The sequence below is a fragment of the Saimiri boliviensis genome, chromosome X (assembly GCF_048565385.1).
Source record: "Saimiri boliviensis isolate mSaiBol1 chromosome X, mSaiBol1.pri, whole genome shotgun sequence".
Taxonomy (NCBI): Eukaryota; Metazoa; Chordata; class Mammalia; order Primates; family Cebidae; genus Saimiri; species Saimiri boliviensis.
The window spans coordinates 95,600,465-95,616,521 of record NC_133470.1 but is presented as its reverse complement, the minus strand read 5'-3'; the positions used below and the strand labels follow the sequence as shown (position 1 = coordinate 95,616,521).

Here is a 16,057-nt window from a genome sequence, read left to right as displayed (position 1 = left end):
GGATGTGGAGGTTGTTCAGAGGTTTTGCCTCAAGCCAGAAGAGTGGTAAGGACGTGGCTTGATCTGAGAAAATGTGACAATGCTAATTAAATTCTGAGTGGGCTATGAACCCTGTAACTGTGGGGCTCTGGGAGTCTGGCCAGCCCCAGCCGTCAGCTCCGGGAGGCCAAAGGCTCTGCTTGCAGTCTTTAACCTGAGGTGCTCCTTCACTTCCTCTTGCAGGTGCTCCAGGAACCACGTGGTGACGAACTGGGTCTGAGTTGCACTTCCTAAAGCCAGCACAGCAGAGGAGGCTCTGTTGTGACTCCAGGCAGTGCCAGGAGTCAAGGTGAGTGCACACCCTGATGGTGTACCAAGGGCCCTACCCCCACAAACAGAGCAGACCTGGCAGCACCCAGTCCTAACCACCTACTGCCATTCCTGGTGCCCCAGGCTCTGCCTGCCAACTGTGCCCTGGGGTGCTTTCTCACATTCTCCTACAGGTTCTGAGGGAACAAACCCCCTAGGAAGACAGGTGACCTGTGAGACCCTAGAGGACCACCTTAAGAGAAGAGCCTTAAGGTAAGTCAGCCTTTGTCAGAGCCATCATGGGTGTGTTTCTCCGCTGAGGCCACTCATACTGTCCCCCCCTTTCCCAGGCCTGTTGGATCCCATCATCCACATCCCTGCTCACACCTTTAGCTCCTGCTCCTAAGGAGGTCTTTATGTCTGTCCTTCAAAATTTTCTAAGCCACAACTTTGAGGAAGACTTCCAGAACCAAATTGTGATAGAGAACTTGGTAGAGCCACAGGATTCCACAGTTGAGGAAGAGAAGGATGCCTGCTCCATTTCTTCTTCCTCCTTCCACTTACTGTTCCCCTCATCTTCCTCCTCTTGTTCCTCCTCCTTCTCCTCATCTTTCTCCTCTTCCTGCTCTTCCGCCTCATTCTCTACTCTGATTCTTCGTGCTCCTGAAAAGGAGGAGGAGCACTCTTGAGAGTGGGGACACAATGAAAAGCAAGAATTATGCCTTACCTATAAAATAGTAAAGTCTAGGAGCAGAAGCCATGTCAAGAAGGTGGTAAGATGTTCTCTACAATCATAAGAACAAGTTTAAAAAGGAGTGGGGAGGTGAGACTCCAGAAGCCAGCCTTCAAGAATAACGTCTCTGAGCTAAGATAGTTTGGGGCCTCATGAAACTGCAGTTGCTTCTGTGGGAGCTGATTGTCATGAAGCTGGGTGGTGGCAGGGACTGGACTCTTAGAAGGTGAGAGAAAAGCGTGGAATGGAAAACTGCCCTGAGCAGTTGCTTCTGGGTGGAGGATGAGGTAGAGAGGGGTCTCCACATAGGGAAGTAATGGAAGGGGTCTTGTGGCTCTTGTACTGGTGAGCCTGAACACAGTGCAAGGACTAGGTGATGGGTACCCATCTTTTACAAAGGTTTCCTGATAAATAGGGCAATAATCCCTTGAAGTGCTGCCCAAGAAGCCTCCAGACTGGCACTCATTTTCCTAGCCTGGGAGAGCCAGAGCTGACTCCATTTGAAGGACATTTTATTACGTTATTTTGAGTGGAATGTGGGAAACTGTAAGCAAAGGCTAGATTTTTAGTGGAAGATGAATAAAAATAGTGGTTTGCATGGACGAGCAAAGGGGAAGGTAAATAGGAGTTGGTCCTTGATTTAAATTCCAGGGTCTTTGACCTGTATTCCACTTTGAGAATTCTCTCCTTACCCAAATTATATAATATATCATTCAGAAAGAAAATGTACTGAGTTGTATTTATGAAGCCAAAATTTTGGTTGAGTTGGTATTTTATGACATACTCACCTACATGTTCTCTGAGATGTTTCAGATAACAAAAACAAGAGCAGAATTTTTCTAAACAGACAGTGGTAGACTTTGAGGTTTTAATTATATTGATAATGACTGCTATTTATTACAATTCCAATACATGTCAGGCACTGTGACAGGTGTTTTATTCACATTATGTACATCCCAGCACATCTACAATAAAGGACTTATCAAACCCATTTTACCCAGATGAAGAACCTGAGGCTCATAGTGCTTAATGAATTCCTCCAAGTTCACATGGCGAGAATGTGACAGGGCTGGAAACAGACCTGCCGTGAATCCATCTAGGCACATACTGTCCCCACTCCTCCCAGCCTGAGGAAGGCCTTTACCTGTTAAACTACTTCTCTTCACAATTCTTAACATTTCTCAGGTGATACAAAGATGAACCAACCCTGTGGCCATGATATTCAGATAGGACTAGGGAAGTAAGGTGACAAAGGAGGTAAACCCTGTGCTGCCTGAGGCAACAGTGAGAGCTTCCCCGGAGGTAGTTGTCAGGCAAGATAATGTTGATTCTCCTCAGGACCCACCCCAACTTACTAGACTAAACTCCTGGCGGGTCCCTAGATGTGAAGTTCAGAGTGTGACCCATGAGGAGGTGCACTACACTTGAAAATAACTGCTTGAGTTTTTTAATTTATATAAGCAGAAATCCAGAGAACAGGCATGGGAATGGATATTAAGGGTGTGGGATAATGGTGGAAGGAACACAGAGTTGAATCAGACTGAATTTATTAATTTGGGCCTACTAAGTAGGGATTCTGCATTTAATATTGCAGCTTGGGAGTTAAAAAATGTTCTAATAGTGTACTTGCTTGGTTAGCTGAAATCCGGATTAAAAGATGGCCCACTGTGAGCAAGCTGGAAATGCCTGATTTCCTGCCTTGGTTTAATGTAGAAGAAGGGATTCAAATGCTTAGGGAGATTGGGATGCTGGAATGGATAGACGTTCTCATCCCAGCTGAGAGGGTCCAGAAGATACACCCTTGACCAATGCTTTGTGAAACAGTGGTGCCTCTGTATGCTCTGAATCAGTGTCCAATATATGGTACTGTTTCTCCCATAGTCAGGATTCACCAGTCCAGCAATCAAGGGGTGGAAGTGGCACCATTCACCATCACCACTAGGGACCCAGTAGCAACATTTTTGCTTCCTGTTCAAATGACATTACCTTCTGCTGGCCTAGAGGTCTTAGTTCCAGAGGAAGAAACACTGTCACCAAGAGGCACAACAATGATTCTATTAAACTGGAAAATAAGATTGTCAACTGGACACATTAGGCTTGTCCTACTTTTAAGCCAACAGGCTAAGAAGGGAGTTACAGTGTTGGCTGGGGTGATTGACCCGGACTCTCAAGATGAAATCAGTCTACTACTCTGCAATGGAGGTAAGGAAGAGTATGCAAGGAATACAGGAGATCCATTAGGGCATCTCTTAGTATTACCATGCCCTGTGATTAAGGTCAGTGGGGAACCACAACAGCCCAATACAGGTAGGACTACAAATGGTCCAGAACCTTCAGGAATGAAGGTTTCATTCACTCCACCAGGAAAAAAACCCACAACCTGCCAAGGTACTCGCTGAAGGCAAACAGAATACAGAATGGGTAGTAGAAGAAGGTAGTCATCAATACCAGCTACGACCATGTGACCAGTTGCAGAAATGAGGACTGTTAATTGTCATAAGTATTTTCTCCTTCTTTTGTTAAAAACATGTTTGTGCATGCACACACTTGTATTAAGAAAATGTCTTTATTTTATTCCTTTTTTCCTTTATCATGTGACATAAGATATGTTGACTTCATATCATTTAAGTGTGTTAACTTTATGTAATAGCATTTGGATTGGGGATTGATGTGTTTCCAGTGGTATGAAGGAGAGTTGTATTATGTTAGGTATAATTATGACCTTATTTTTGTCTTTATTTCAAGGTTATGTATGATCTCAGGAGATGTATATAGGTTCAAGTTGACAAGGGGTAGACTTGTGATGGTTAGTACTGAGTGTCAACTTGATTGGATTGAAGGATACAAGTATTGTCCCTGGGTGTGTTTCTGTGAGGGTGTTGCCAAAGGATATTAACATTTGATTCAGTGGACTGGGAAAAATAGACCCACCCTTAATCTGGGTGGGCAAAATCTAATTAGCTGCCAGTGCAGCCAAAATAAAAAGCAAGCAGAAGAAAGTGAAAAGACTAGACTGGTTTAGCCTTCCACCCTACATATTTCTCCTGTGCTGGATGCTTCTGCCCTCTAGCATCAGACACCAAGTTCTTCAGCTTTGGGACTTGGATTGGCTTCCTTGTTCCCCAGCTTGCAGATGGCCTACTGTAGGACCTTGTGATTGTGTGAGTTAATACCCCTTAATCAACTCCCCTTTACATGTATGCCTAGCCAATTAGTTCTGTCCCTCTAGAGAACCCTGACTAATACATATTGGTTATTTTTTATTTCTATTTTTTGAGACAGAGTCTGGAGTGTAGTGGCACAAACTCGCCTCACTGCAAACTCTGCCTCACAGCTTCAAGTGATTCTCCTGCCTCAGCCTCCCAAGTAGCTGGAACTACAGGTGTGTGCCACCAAGCCCAGAAAATTTTTGTATTTTTAGTAGAAACAGGGTTTCACCATGTTGTACAGGCTGGTCTTGAACTCTTGACCTCAAGTCATCTGCCTGCCTCAGCCTCCCAAAGTGCTGGGATTACAGATGAGAGCCAACGTGCCTGACCCATATTGACTGTTAGAAGGATAGTGGAGAAAAGTACTACTGAGGGAATAAGGTTAACCCTCCCTGCCAAGACTTATAGTATTGTTTTAAAACTAGATGCAATCCTGTTTTTGAAATTACAAGTCACCTAGTAGGTGCAAGAAATGTTGGGCTGTGCGCGGTGGCTCAAGCCTGTTATCCCAGCACTTTGGGAGGCCGAGGCGGGTGGATCACGAGGTCAGGAGATCGAGACCATCCTGGTCAACATGGTGAAACCCCGTCTCTACTAAAAATACAAAAAATTAGCTGGGCATGGTGGTGCGTGCCTGTAATCCCAGCTACTCAAGAGGCTGAGGCAGGAGAATTGCCTGAACCCAGGAGGTGGAGGTTGTGGTGAGCCGAGATCACGCCATTGCACTCCAGCCTGGGTAAAAAGAGCGAAACTCCGTCTAAAAAAAAAAGAAAAGAAAGAAAGAAAGAAAAAAAGAAATGTTGGAAGATTTCAGGGCCATGTTGGCATTCCTAGAAACAATTCCAAGAAATGAAGAGAATTACTATCATAAATTATAGTGGTTGCTTTTAAATGAGCACCGTAACGGCTTATGGGAGAGAATACAAGTGCCAATCTCCATCTTGTATATCTTGTCTTTATGGTTGGTTCATTTGTAGTTAGATAGAAGCCAGTGCATCATTCCAATGTTTTCATTTCTGTTTAGCAGTTAACATCTGCTGTGATGTGGAAGTACAAGGTGAAAGCAGTTTGGATCCCTGGGTGATGTAAGAGCCATGACCCACTGTAGATTAGTTTATTATTCCATAACAAAATACTATAGACTGTGTGATTAAACAGTAGAAATGTATGACTCACATTTCTGGAGACTAAAAAAAATCCAAGATCAAGATTTTGGCTGGTTTGAATTCTTCTGTGGGCTCTCTTTGGCTTGCAAATGGCCACCTTCTCACTGAATTCTTACATGGTTGTCCCTTGCTCTGTGTGTCTGTATCCTAAGGGCCTCTTCCTGTGAAGACACCAGTCATATTGAATAAGATGCTAACCATAAAACCTAATTTTCCCTTAATTACATCTTCAAAGACTCCATCTCCAAATACAGTGACTTTGTATGTATGTATTTGGAGGAAGGGGTATATAATTCAGCCCATAATACCCTGCCAACTAAAATCAGAATTTATTTGCACAAAAATAAACTTGTTGTGTTAACCATTTAAATTTCAGGATTTTTTTAAATTCCATTAGCTCACTGCTACTTTATCGGACTACTACACTGCTCCTCTTCCTTTTATAAGGCTTATTTTAATGTTTTTCCTTCAAATAAATACTGCATATATTATTGTTGCAAAAGATGATGAAAATACATATAAATCACAATTCTCCCCTTGCAAAGTTCCTTCAGAATATTGACCTCTACCCAAACTTTCCACAATGTGGTATATAAATTTTAAAAGCTAATTTCAAGTTTTTAAAAGACAGATGTAGTAATATATATGTGTGTGTGTATGTGTGTGTGTGTGTGTGTGTGTATATATATATGCTCACAAGCATATATAAATATAATTTATATTTATATATGTGTGTAGAAATATAACTAAACATGAGTAAATTATACATATAAATATGCCACTTGCCTTTGCCACTATCATAGGTTCAATTGCATTCTCCTAAAATTCTACCTTGAAATTAAAATGTTGCCTTGTTTGGAGACAGGATTATTTCAGAGGCAATCAAGTTAAAATGAGGTTATTAATGCTGGCCCTAATCGAACATGATGGGAGTCATTTTAAAAGGGGGGAATTTGGACATAGAGATATGAGTAGAAGGATGGCAATGTGAGTATACATGAAGACAGCCATTTACCAAGCAAGGAGAGAGGCCTGGAATGCATCTTTTAATCACAGCCCTCAGAAGGAATCAACCTTCTTAATACCCTGTTTTTTGACTACCAGACTCCACAACTGTGAAACAACATATTTTTGTTTTTTATGTCATCCAGGTTGTGGTACATTGCTATGGCACCCGTAACATGTCAATATAATCATTTATTGAAATGGAATCAAGAGCTTTCCATGACAGCACAAATGTTAATAGATCTATCTTACTTTTGGGTCTATTTCCTAGAATTCCAATTTATTTCTGTGCAATAATGAATTGAACAAATCTCCTCCTGATGAACAAATATTCGTTTATCTTTTGTGGCTATAATTAATATAAATACAATCAACATCTCTGAGCATAAATTATTGGACAAGTGCTTATAATTACTTATAGGGAATGCATTTTAATGAGGAAACTGAGTCAGTATGAATATTTTATATTTTTAAAATGTTACTGGCTTTTTCCCTAAAATATTTCACCAATTAATTATCTCACAGTAACAGTGGAAATTATTATTTAATAATAATTATTATTATTTCCCATATTTGTCTATGGGGAAATGATTCATTTATTTACAAACATATTTTATCAGAGTTTTAAATGTTGGTCAAACTTATGGGGACAAACCCTAGGTGACTTTGGGTTTGGTGATGGCTCTTAGATGCAACACCAAAATGTGGTTAAACTTATGAGTGCAAACCCTAGGTAACCTTAGTTTTGGTAATGACTTTTTCAGATGCAACACTGAAAGTACCAGCTATCTAAGAAAAAAAGATAAATTGAACTTCATTAAAACTAAAAACTTCAACTCTGAAAAGTCACTGTTAAGATCATGAAAAGACAATCCAGAGACTGGAATAAATGTTTTATGAAACACATATCTGATCAAAGATACACATTTAAATATGTTCAAAACTCTGAAAATCCAACCATAAGTAGACAACCCAATTTAAAGTGGATAAAAACTATAAACAGATACACAACCAATGAATATACAGGAATTTAAAATAAGCATATAAAACTGTTCAATGTCGTATGTCATTTGAGAATTGCAAATTAAAACAACTAGGAGATAGCACTATACACCCTGGAGAATGGCTGACATTCAAAACCCCGAAACATCAAATATTGACCCATATGTTGAGCACCAGGAACTTTCAGTCATCGTTAGTAGGACAGACCGGGAGGAGTCATAAAAGCATAAGGCTAAGTGAAAGAATAAAGTCTTCAAAGGTATGATTCCAATCATACAATATTCTGGAACAGTTAACTATGAATACACTAAAAATATCAGTGGTTTCCAGAGGCTGAAGGGTTAGGTTTGAGGCAATGGGAATTGATAGGTGAAGCACACAGGCGACTTAGGATGGTGAAACAATTCTGTGCGATACTGTAATGATGAATGCTCACCATTACACACTTATCAAAACCTGTAGCATCCCCAGCGTCGAGTGAGTTCTGATGTAAACTGTGGACTTTACCTAATAATGAGGTATAAATACAGGCCCATCAGTTGTTGCAAACATGCTGTAATAATACAAAATGTCAATACTAGGAGACACTGTGTGTGTGTGCATAGGGCAGGGCAGGAATTGGGGCAGGCATATCTATGTGGGAACTCTATAACTTTGATGAAGTTTTCTCTTTGTATTTTAGGATTAGCAATGCTCTAAAAATGATGTCTATTAATTTTTAAAAAGATGCAAATGATTTGAACACACATTTTAATGAAAAGAATATAACAATCAGCAAAAAGCATATAAAAAGATGACCAACGTCATCTGTCATTAGGAAGATGCAAACAAAAACCAAATGAGATTCAAATAGTCTTATTACAATGGCTAACATCTGAAAATATCAAATACTAAATGTAAGAGAGGATATGGAACAAAAGGAATTCTCATTCCTTGATAGTTGAACTGAAAAAGGTACAGCCACACTTTTAAATCCATATTTTGTGAACCTACTCATATGACAAATTGTGAAAGTTAAAATAATGTGAACTGAAAACAGTATAGTTGCTAGAATCTTCGGAGAAGTGCCTTGATTGACCTCAAAAGAGATGCACAGGGGACTTTTAGGGTGATAGAAGTGGTTGATATAATACTTGGTTGGTAGATACGGGACTCCATGCATTTGTCAAAATACATATAATTTCACATAATAGTTAAATCTGATGAGTGTAATTTAAAAAATTAATAATGTATTTGTTTTTAAAGGGATCACTCACAGGTTGCTGAAAAGACGATGGATTTTTCTGGGACAAGGATAGGAAAGAAGCAAAACTAAGGAAGCCGTTGACATAGGTTAGGCGAGAGATTATATTAATTTCACACACAGCAGGACTTAAAGTGAAAGGTTTTGGAATGGATTTTAGAGGATGACAGAACCACTGTTGCTGTCTGGACAGGAGAAGTGGGGAGTGCAGGCCCTGTAAGGAGTAAAACCTTGAGGAAGATTAAAGGGACTTCTCACCTCATTTCAGATCCAGGGCGCAGAGCCCTGCCTGGGGACTGGGAGGCCCTATCCCACCGTGGATGGATGTGATTCTCCTCTCTTCCACCTCGCAGGTCTCAGGGATGGGAGGGGCTTATTCGGAGGTGAAACACTCAGATGAACAGAGGGAGTGAGTCCAGGCAGTTTCAAGAGTCCAGGCACAGCCCCTCAGGAAGGCTGGAAGGGAATGCCCAAAGCTGGTAGTGGCCCTCCCCTGTCACTGTGACTGCTGCCAGCTGTGGAGGAGCCCATCAGGGTCCCCAGATGTACAGCTTTCTGACTTCCATTTTGGGAGTCAGCCAGAGGGGAAGATTTCTCTGAGGGGGGCAGTTTCAGTTATGCAGAGAGAGGGGCCCCAGGACTGGCCAACTAACAAGAAGAGAACTCTGTGGAAAGACAGTGACCTCCCAACATCGAGGGGAGGCCCAGGCGTCGCCCAGCCACTCCCTGCTGACACCCATACACAAAAGACTTGCAGAGGTAAAAACGGAAAGGTGGGCAGGAAGAAGTGGGTGAAAGGTGAGGAAGTTAACAAATAGGTGGGAGAGAGTGGGGAGGTAGGCAGGAAGTGGTGGAAGAGGACAGGTTGGTGAGCAGGAATAGGTCAGAGTAAGTTTGGAGGTGGATAGGAAGGGGTTGGAGGGAACGGGAAAGTGGGCAATAAAAGGTGAAAGGGGATGGAAGGTGAACAGGAAAGGGTAGGAAGGGGCGGGGAAGTGGGCATTAAGGGAAGAGAGTGGTCAGGGACGACAGAATGGGGTGGGAGAAGACAGGGAGGAGGGCGGGAAGGGATGAGAGGGGGCAGGGAGGAGGGAGGAAGCGGTGAAAGAGGACCAGGAGGTGGATGGATAGCAGTTGGAGGGGTTAGGGAAGTGATCATAAAGGAGTGAGAGGGGGCACTGAGGAGGGCAGGAAGAAGTGGAGCAGGAGTCGGGGAATGTGGGCAGGAAAAGGTGGAAGGAGGCAGAGAGGTGGGGGGTGGTTCCTCCGCAGAGAGGAGGCCCCGCCCTACACTGCCCCTACGATCAGCGCTGCTCAACCCTCGCAGTATTCCCAGATGTGCTTTCCCGGCTTCCATCTTGGTCAACCCCCGCAGGGTTCCCGGATGTGCTTTCTCTGCTTCTATCTTGGTCAACCCCCGCCCCCTGCCCCCCCCCCCCCGCAGTGTTCCTGGATGTGCTTTCCCGTTTTCCATCTTGGTTAACCCCCACAGGGTTCCCGGATGTGCTTTCTCTGCTTCTATCTTGGTCAACCCCCGCCCCCCGCCACCCCCGCAGTGTTCCTGGATGTGCTTTCCCGTTTTCCATCTTGGTTAACCCCCACAGGGTTCCAGGATGTGCTTTCTCGGCTTCCATCTTGGTCAACCCCTGCAGGGTTCCCGGATGTGCTTTCTCTGCTTCAATCTTGGTCAACCCCCGCCCCCCGCCCCCCCCCCCCCGGCAGTGTTCCTGGATGTGCTTTCCCGTTTTCCATCTTGGTTAACCCCCACAGGGTTCCCGGATGTGCTTTCTCTGCTTCTATCTTGGTCAACCCCCGCCCCCCGCCACCCCCGCAGTGTTCCTGGATGTGCTTTCCCGTTTTCCATCTTGGTTAACCCCCACAGGGTTCCAGGATGTGCTTTCTTGGCTTCCATCTTGGTCAACCCCCGCAGGGTTCCCGGATGTGCTTTCTCTGCTTCTATCTTGGTCAACCCCTGCCCCCCGCCCCCCGCCCCCCCCGCCCCCCGCCCCCCCCGCCCCCCCCGCCCCCCCGCCCCCCGCCCCCCGCCCCCCCCGCCCCCCCGCCCCCCCGCCCCCCGCCCCCCCGCCCCCCGCCCCCCCCCTGCAGTGTTCCTGGATGTGCTTTCCCGTTTTCCATCTTGGTTAACCCCCACAGGGTTCCAGGATGTGCTTTCTCGGCTTCCATCTTGGTCAACCCCCACAGGGTTCCCGGATGTGCTTTCTCTGCTTCTATCTTGATCAACCCCCTACCCCCGCAGTGTTCCCGGATGTGCTTTCCCGGCTTCCATCTTGGTCAACCCCCAAAGGGTTACGGGATGTGCTTTCTCAGCTTCCATCTTGGTCAACCCGGGCAGGGTTCCCGAATGTGCTTTCCCGGCTTCCATCTTGGTCAATGCACAGGGTTCCTGGATGTGCTTTCCCGGCTTCCATCTTGGTCAACCCCCGTAGGGTTCCCGGATGTGCTTTCTCGGCTTCCATCTTGGTCAACCCGCGCAGTGTTCCCGGATGTGCTTTCCCGTTTCCAACTTGGTCAACCCCCAAAGGGTTCCCGGATGTACTTTCCTGGCTTCCATCTTGGTCAACCCCCGCAGGGTTCCTGGATGTGCTTTCTCAGCTTCCATCTTGGGAGTGTGTAGGACGGGCAGCATTTTGTGAAAAGTCTGGACTCATGTCAACAGAGGGAAGTCAGAACTGGGCTGTCCTCAAGGTGAGAGCCCAGAGAGAGAACTGGGGGACCACCCACCATAGAGAGAAGCAGCTCCGGCCCGCCCTGCCTCTGCCACAGGACTTGTACGTCCCGGACAGGAAAATGGCCGGCAAAGTCCGACGGACCGGTCCCCACGACGGAAGGAGGGAGGAGGTGCTGGCTTTGTAGGAAATAAATAGGGAGACTTTACGGAGGATTGAGGGAACCCCCACCTCAGAGAACAGTTTCCCACCCTGCTCCTCATGTCAGCCGTCGTACAGCTCCCCAGTCGGCTCAGGCTGAGCCGCAGCCCCCTCATTTCTGAGTGAGGGGTGTAGAGGAGGGGGAGGCCTTGGTCTGAGGGTCCCACAGCAAGTCAGCAGAGGCAGCTGCCTCGGGTTGGCAGAGGGAAAATTCCCAGGCCCTGCTGGGGATAAGAGTGAGGACTGAGGTGTCACATGTGCTTCAGAGCAGATGTGAGGCTGCCCCGACTGCCCCCGTGGTAGAGTATGGGACGTGGCTGCCTCCTCACTACCTCTGTATGCTCTTAGGGACGTGGAGGTTGCTCTGAGGTTTTCCCTCAGGCCAGCAGAGTGGTGGGGCCTGAACCTCTCTGAGAAGCGGTGAGAATGCTAATTAAATTCTGAGGGGGCTTTGAACCCTGTAACTGTGGGGCTCTGGGAGTCTGGCCAGCCCCAGCTGTCAGCCCCTGGAGGCCAAAGGCTCTGTCTGCAATCTTTAGCCTGAGGTGCTCCTTCACTTCCTCTTGCAGGTGCTCCAGGAACCCCATGGTGACGAACTGGGTCTGAGTTGCACTTCCTAAAGCTAGCACAGCAGAGGAGGCTCAGGCAGTGCCAAGAGTCAAGGTGAGTGCACACCCTGACGGTGTACCAAGGGCCCTACCCCCACAAACAGAGCAAACCCGGCAGCACCCAGTCCTAACCACCTACTGTCAGTCCCGAAGCCTGGGGTTCAGCCTACCAGCTGTGCCCCGAGGTGCTTCCTCACATCCTCTTACAGGTTCCCAGGGAACAAACCCCCTAGGAGGACAGGAGACCTGTGAGGCCCTAGAGGACTACTTTAAGAGAAGGAGAGATGGAAGGACGCCTTTGTCAGATTAGTTATGTGTGCCTTTCTCAGCCGAGGCCACTCAAACTGTCACTCTCTCCTTCAGGCCTGTGGGATCCCATCATCTCCATTCCTACTCACACGTTTACCTGCTGCTCCTGAACAACAGGCCTCATGCCTCTTTTTCCAAACCTTTCACGCCTCAGCTTTGATGAGCAAGACATCCAGATCCCAACGGTGATAGAGGACTTGGTAGATGAACCGGATTCCATAGATGAGGAAGAGGATGATGCCTCCTCCACTTCCTCTTCCTCTTTCCACTTTTTATACCCCTCCTCTTCTTCCTCGTCCTCATCCTCACTCTGTACTCTAGTTCTGAGTGCTTCAGAAGATGAGGAGATACCTGTTGCTGGGATACCACCTCTACCCCAGAGTCCTCCCGAGATTCCTCCCCAAGGTCCTCCTGAGATGTCTCCCCAGGGTGTTCCACAGAGTCCTCCTCAGAGTCATCTGCAGAATCCTCCCCAGAGTCCTCTGCAGAATCCTCCCCAGAGTTCTCTGAACTCCTGCTCTTCCCCTTTCTTGTGGACCCTATTGGAGAAGGAATCCAGCAGTGAAGAGGAGGAAGAAACACCTATAGAGCAGGCTTTCCCAGATAGTCAGTCCTTGAGCAGGTATGTGTTAGATGAAAAGGTGGCTGAGTTGGTGGAGTTTTTTCTCCTCAAATATTATAAAAAGGAGCCTGTCACAAAGGCAGAGATGCTGACTACTGTCACCGACAAGTATAAGGAGTATTTTCCTATGATCTTTGGGAAAGCCCATGAGTTCATAGAGCTAATTTTTGGCATTTCCCTTACTGATATGGACCCTGACAACCACTGCTATTTCTTTGAAGACACATTAGACCTCACCTGTCAGGGAAGCCTGATTGATGACCAAGGTATGACCCAGAACTGTCTCCTGATTCTTCTTTTTTTTTTTGCCTGTAGTATTTTTTTTTTCTTTTTTTTAATTGCATTTTAGATTTTGGGGTAAATGTGAAAAACATGCAAGATTGTTGCATAGGTACACACATGGCAGTGTGCCGATTCTTATTCTCAGTGTGATCTTCATAAAGGGTGGGTGTGTCACTGAGGAGGTCATCTCAGAAGTGTTGAGTGCAATAGGATGTATCTTGGGAGGGAGCACTTTATATATGGAGAGCCGAGAGAGCTCCCCATTAAAGATTGGGTGCAGAGAAAGTACCTGGAGTACCGGGAGGTGCCAAACAGTGCTCCTCCACATTGTGAATTCTTGTGGGGTCCAAGAGCCCATTCAGAAGCCAGCAGGAGAAAAGTCCTAGAGTTTTCGGCCAAGCCATCCACTGCCATCCCTAATTCCTTTCATCCTGGTACATGGATGCTTTGAAAGATGTGGAAGACAGAGCCCAGGCCATAATTGACACCGCAGATGATACCACTGCCATGGCCAGTACAAGCCCCAGTGTCGTGTCCTCCAACTTCTGTCCTGAGTGAAGTCTGAGGCACAGTCTTCCCTGTGTTTGAAGAGGGCAGTCGAGGTTCTAGGCAGTGGAAGGCCAGAGTGGAGCTAGAGGGACCACAGTGTTCTTTGTGTTCTTGTTTCATATGAGTGACTTAGAGTTTAAAAGTTTTCTTTGTGTGTGTGTCGGGGTGGGGGGAGGGTGTATTTTACAAATGCTTCTCCTCCCAGTAAAGGAGTTGGTCTTTGACTCAAATTCTAGCATCTTTGAGTTGCAATCTCAGTTTATGAATGTTATTTACACTTATGTTGTCGTTTGTCTGGTTTAAGAGAGAGTGATATTTCATAAGAAAAATAGGGAAAACCTGTCTTATTCTGTGAAATAAAACAGTATATTGTGATGTTCGGTAATAATTTTCTTTAAAATGTGAAATAACTCTGCAGTTAAATGGTGGAACAAAATAAAGTATGGTTGATATATTTGCATGTCCTTACCCTGTTACTCTGTTGCTCTTCCAAATTAAAGATACTGTACCTGGATTTGCTTGGCTTATTCAAGAAAGTAGCAGAAATTCAATCTTAATAAATGAAAGCCTCAGTGACTATTTGCTAAACATTCTTTGAGCATTTACTTGTGGAGGGTGCTCTTAGTAGTGGGGATACTATGAAAAGCAAGACTTATCTCTACCCATAAAATGGTAGAGTCTAGGAGAGAAGCCATGTCAGGAAGGTGGTAAGATATTCTCTGTAATCTAAAGAACATCTTAAAAATACTGGGGAAGTGGGACTCCAGATGTGAACCTTCAAATGAGTTAAGGCAGTTTTGAGCTTTGGGAAACTGCAGTTGCTTCTGTGGGAGCTGATTGTCATGAAGCTGGGTGGTGGCAGGGGCCAGACTCTTAGAAGGTGAGAAAAAAGCCTGGAGTGGGAAAGCTACTTGAGCAGTTCCCTCTGGGTGAAGGATGAGGCAGAGAGGAGTCACCACATGGGGAAGTTATGGGAGGTGTCCTGCAGCTCACTTAACTGGTGAGCTTGAACACAGTGCAAGAACTAGGTGATTGATAGCAGTCATCTGCAAGGATTTCCTGAGAAATAGGGTGATAATCCCTTGAAGTGTTGCTCAGAAGCCCCTAGGCTGGCACTTATTTGCCTGGCCTGGGAGAGCCAGCACCCGCTCCATTGAAAGACGTTTAATTAGGTATTTTGAATGTAATGTGAGCAACCTGTAAGCAAGGACTAGATTTTTAGTGACAGATAAATAAAAACAGTGGTTTGGATGGATGAGCAATGGGGAAGGTGTAAAGGAGTTTATCTTTGCCTCAAATTCTAGCATCTTTGAGTTGCATTCCAGCTGAAGATGCCTTCCCTTTTCCAAATTATACAACATACCCTTTCAGAAAAAAGTATTCTGAGTTTTATTTACGAAATCAAAGTTTTGGTTAAGTTGGGTTTCCATGATGCATTCACCTGCATATTCTCTGAGATGTTTTGGAAAACAAAACGTAAGAGCTGCATTTTGCCCAAAAGACAGTGGTAACCTTTGGTGTTATAATCATTGATAACAACTGCGATTTATTAAAATTCCAATATATGCCACGCACTGTGGCAGGTATTTTACTCACATTACATGGATTCCAGCAATTCTACAGGACAGGATTTATCAAACCCATTTTACAGATGAAGAACCCAAGGCTCATAATGCGTGATAAATTCCCAAGATTACGTGACTAGCCTGTGACAAGGTTGCGACTTGAGCCCTGATCTGAATTCATTTAGGGCCACACTGTCCCCACCTAGCTTGAGGAAGGCCTTTTCCTGTTACTTCTTTTCACACTTCTTTTTTTCTTGAGACAGAGTCTCCCTTTGTTGCAAGGCGCCAGGCTGGAGTGCAGTGGCGTGAGCTCAGCTCACTGCAATCTCCGCCTCCCGGGTTCAAGCAATGCTCCTGCCTCAGCCTACCAAGTAGCTGGGACTACAGGTGTGTGCCACCACACCCAGCTAATGGTTTCTGTTGTTGTTGTTGTTGTTGTTGCTGCTGCAGTTGTTGTTGTTTAGTAGAGACGGGGTTTCGTCATGTTGGCCTGGATGGTCTTGATCTCTTGACCTCATGATCCGCCCGCCTCGGCCTCCCAAAGTGTTGGGATTACAGGCGTGAGCCACACGCCTGGCCCTTTTCACA

At 45.5% G+C, this 16,057-nt stretch overlaps 1 protein-coding gene across 1 annotated transcript in view; it reads left to right on the top strand.

Moving 5' to 3' along the window:
- The window catches only part of LOC101039753 (melanoma-associated antigen C3), a 59,483-nt gene extending 43,635 nt beyond the window's left edge, over nucleotides 1-15,848 (top strand). Inside the window, 6 exon segments of the mRNA XM_074391985.1 lie at nucleotides 223-328; nucleotides 483-561; nucleotides 12,104-12,197; nucleotides 12,506-13,361; nucleotides 13,486-13,568; nucleotides 13,571-15,848. Coding sequence (XP_074248086.1) covers nucleotides 12,574-13,361; nucleotides 13,486-13,568; nucleotides 13,571-13,806 — 1,107 coding nt within the window. The 5' untranslated portion in view covers nucleotides 223-328; nucleotides 483-561; nucleotides 12,104-12,197; nucleotides 12,506-12,573 and the 3' untranslated portion in view covers nucleotides 13,807-15,848.
- The last annotated feature ends 209 nt before the right edge of the window (nucleotides 15,849-16,057 follow it).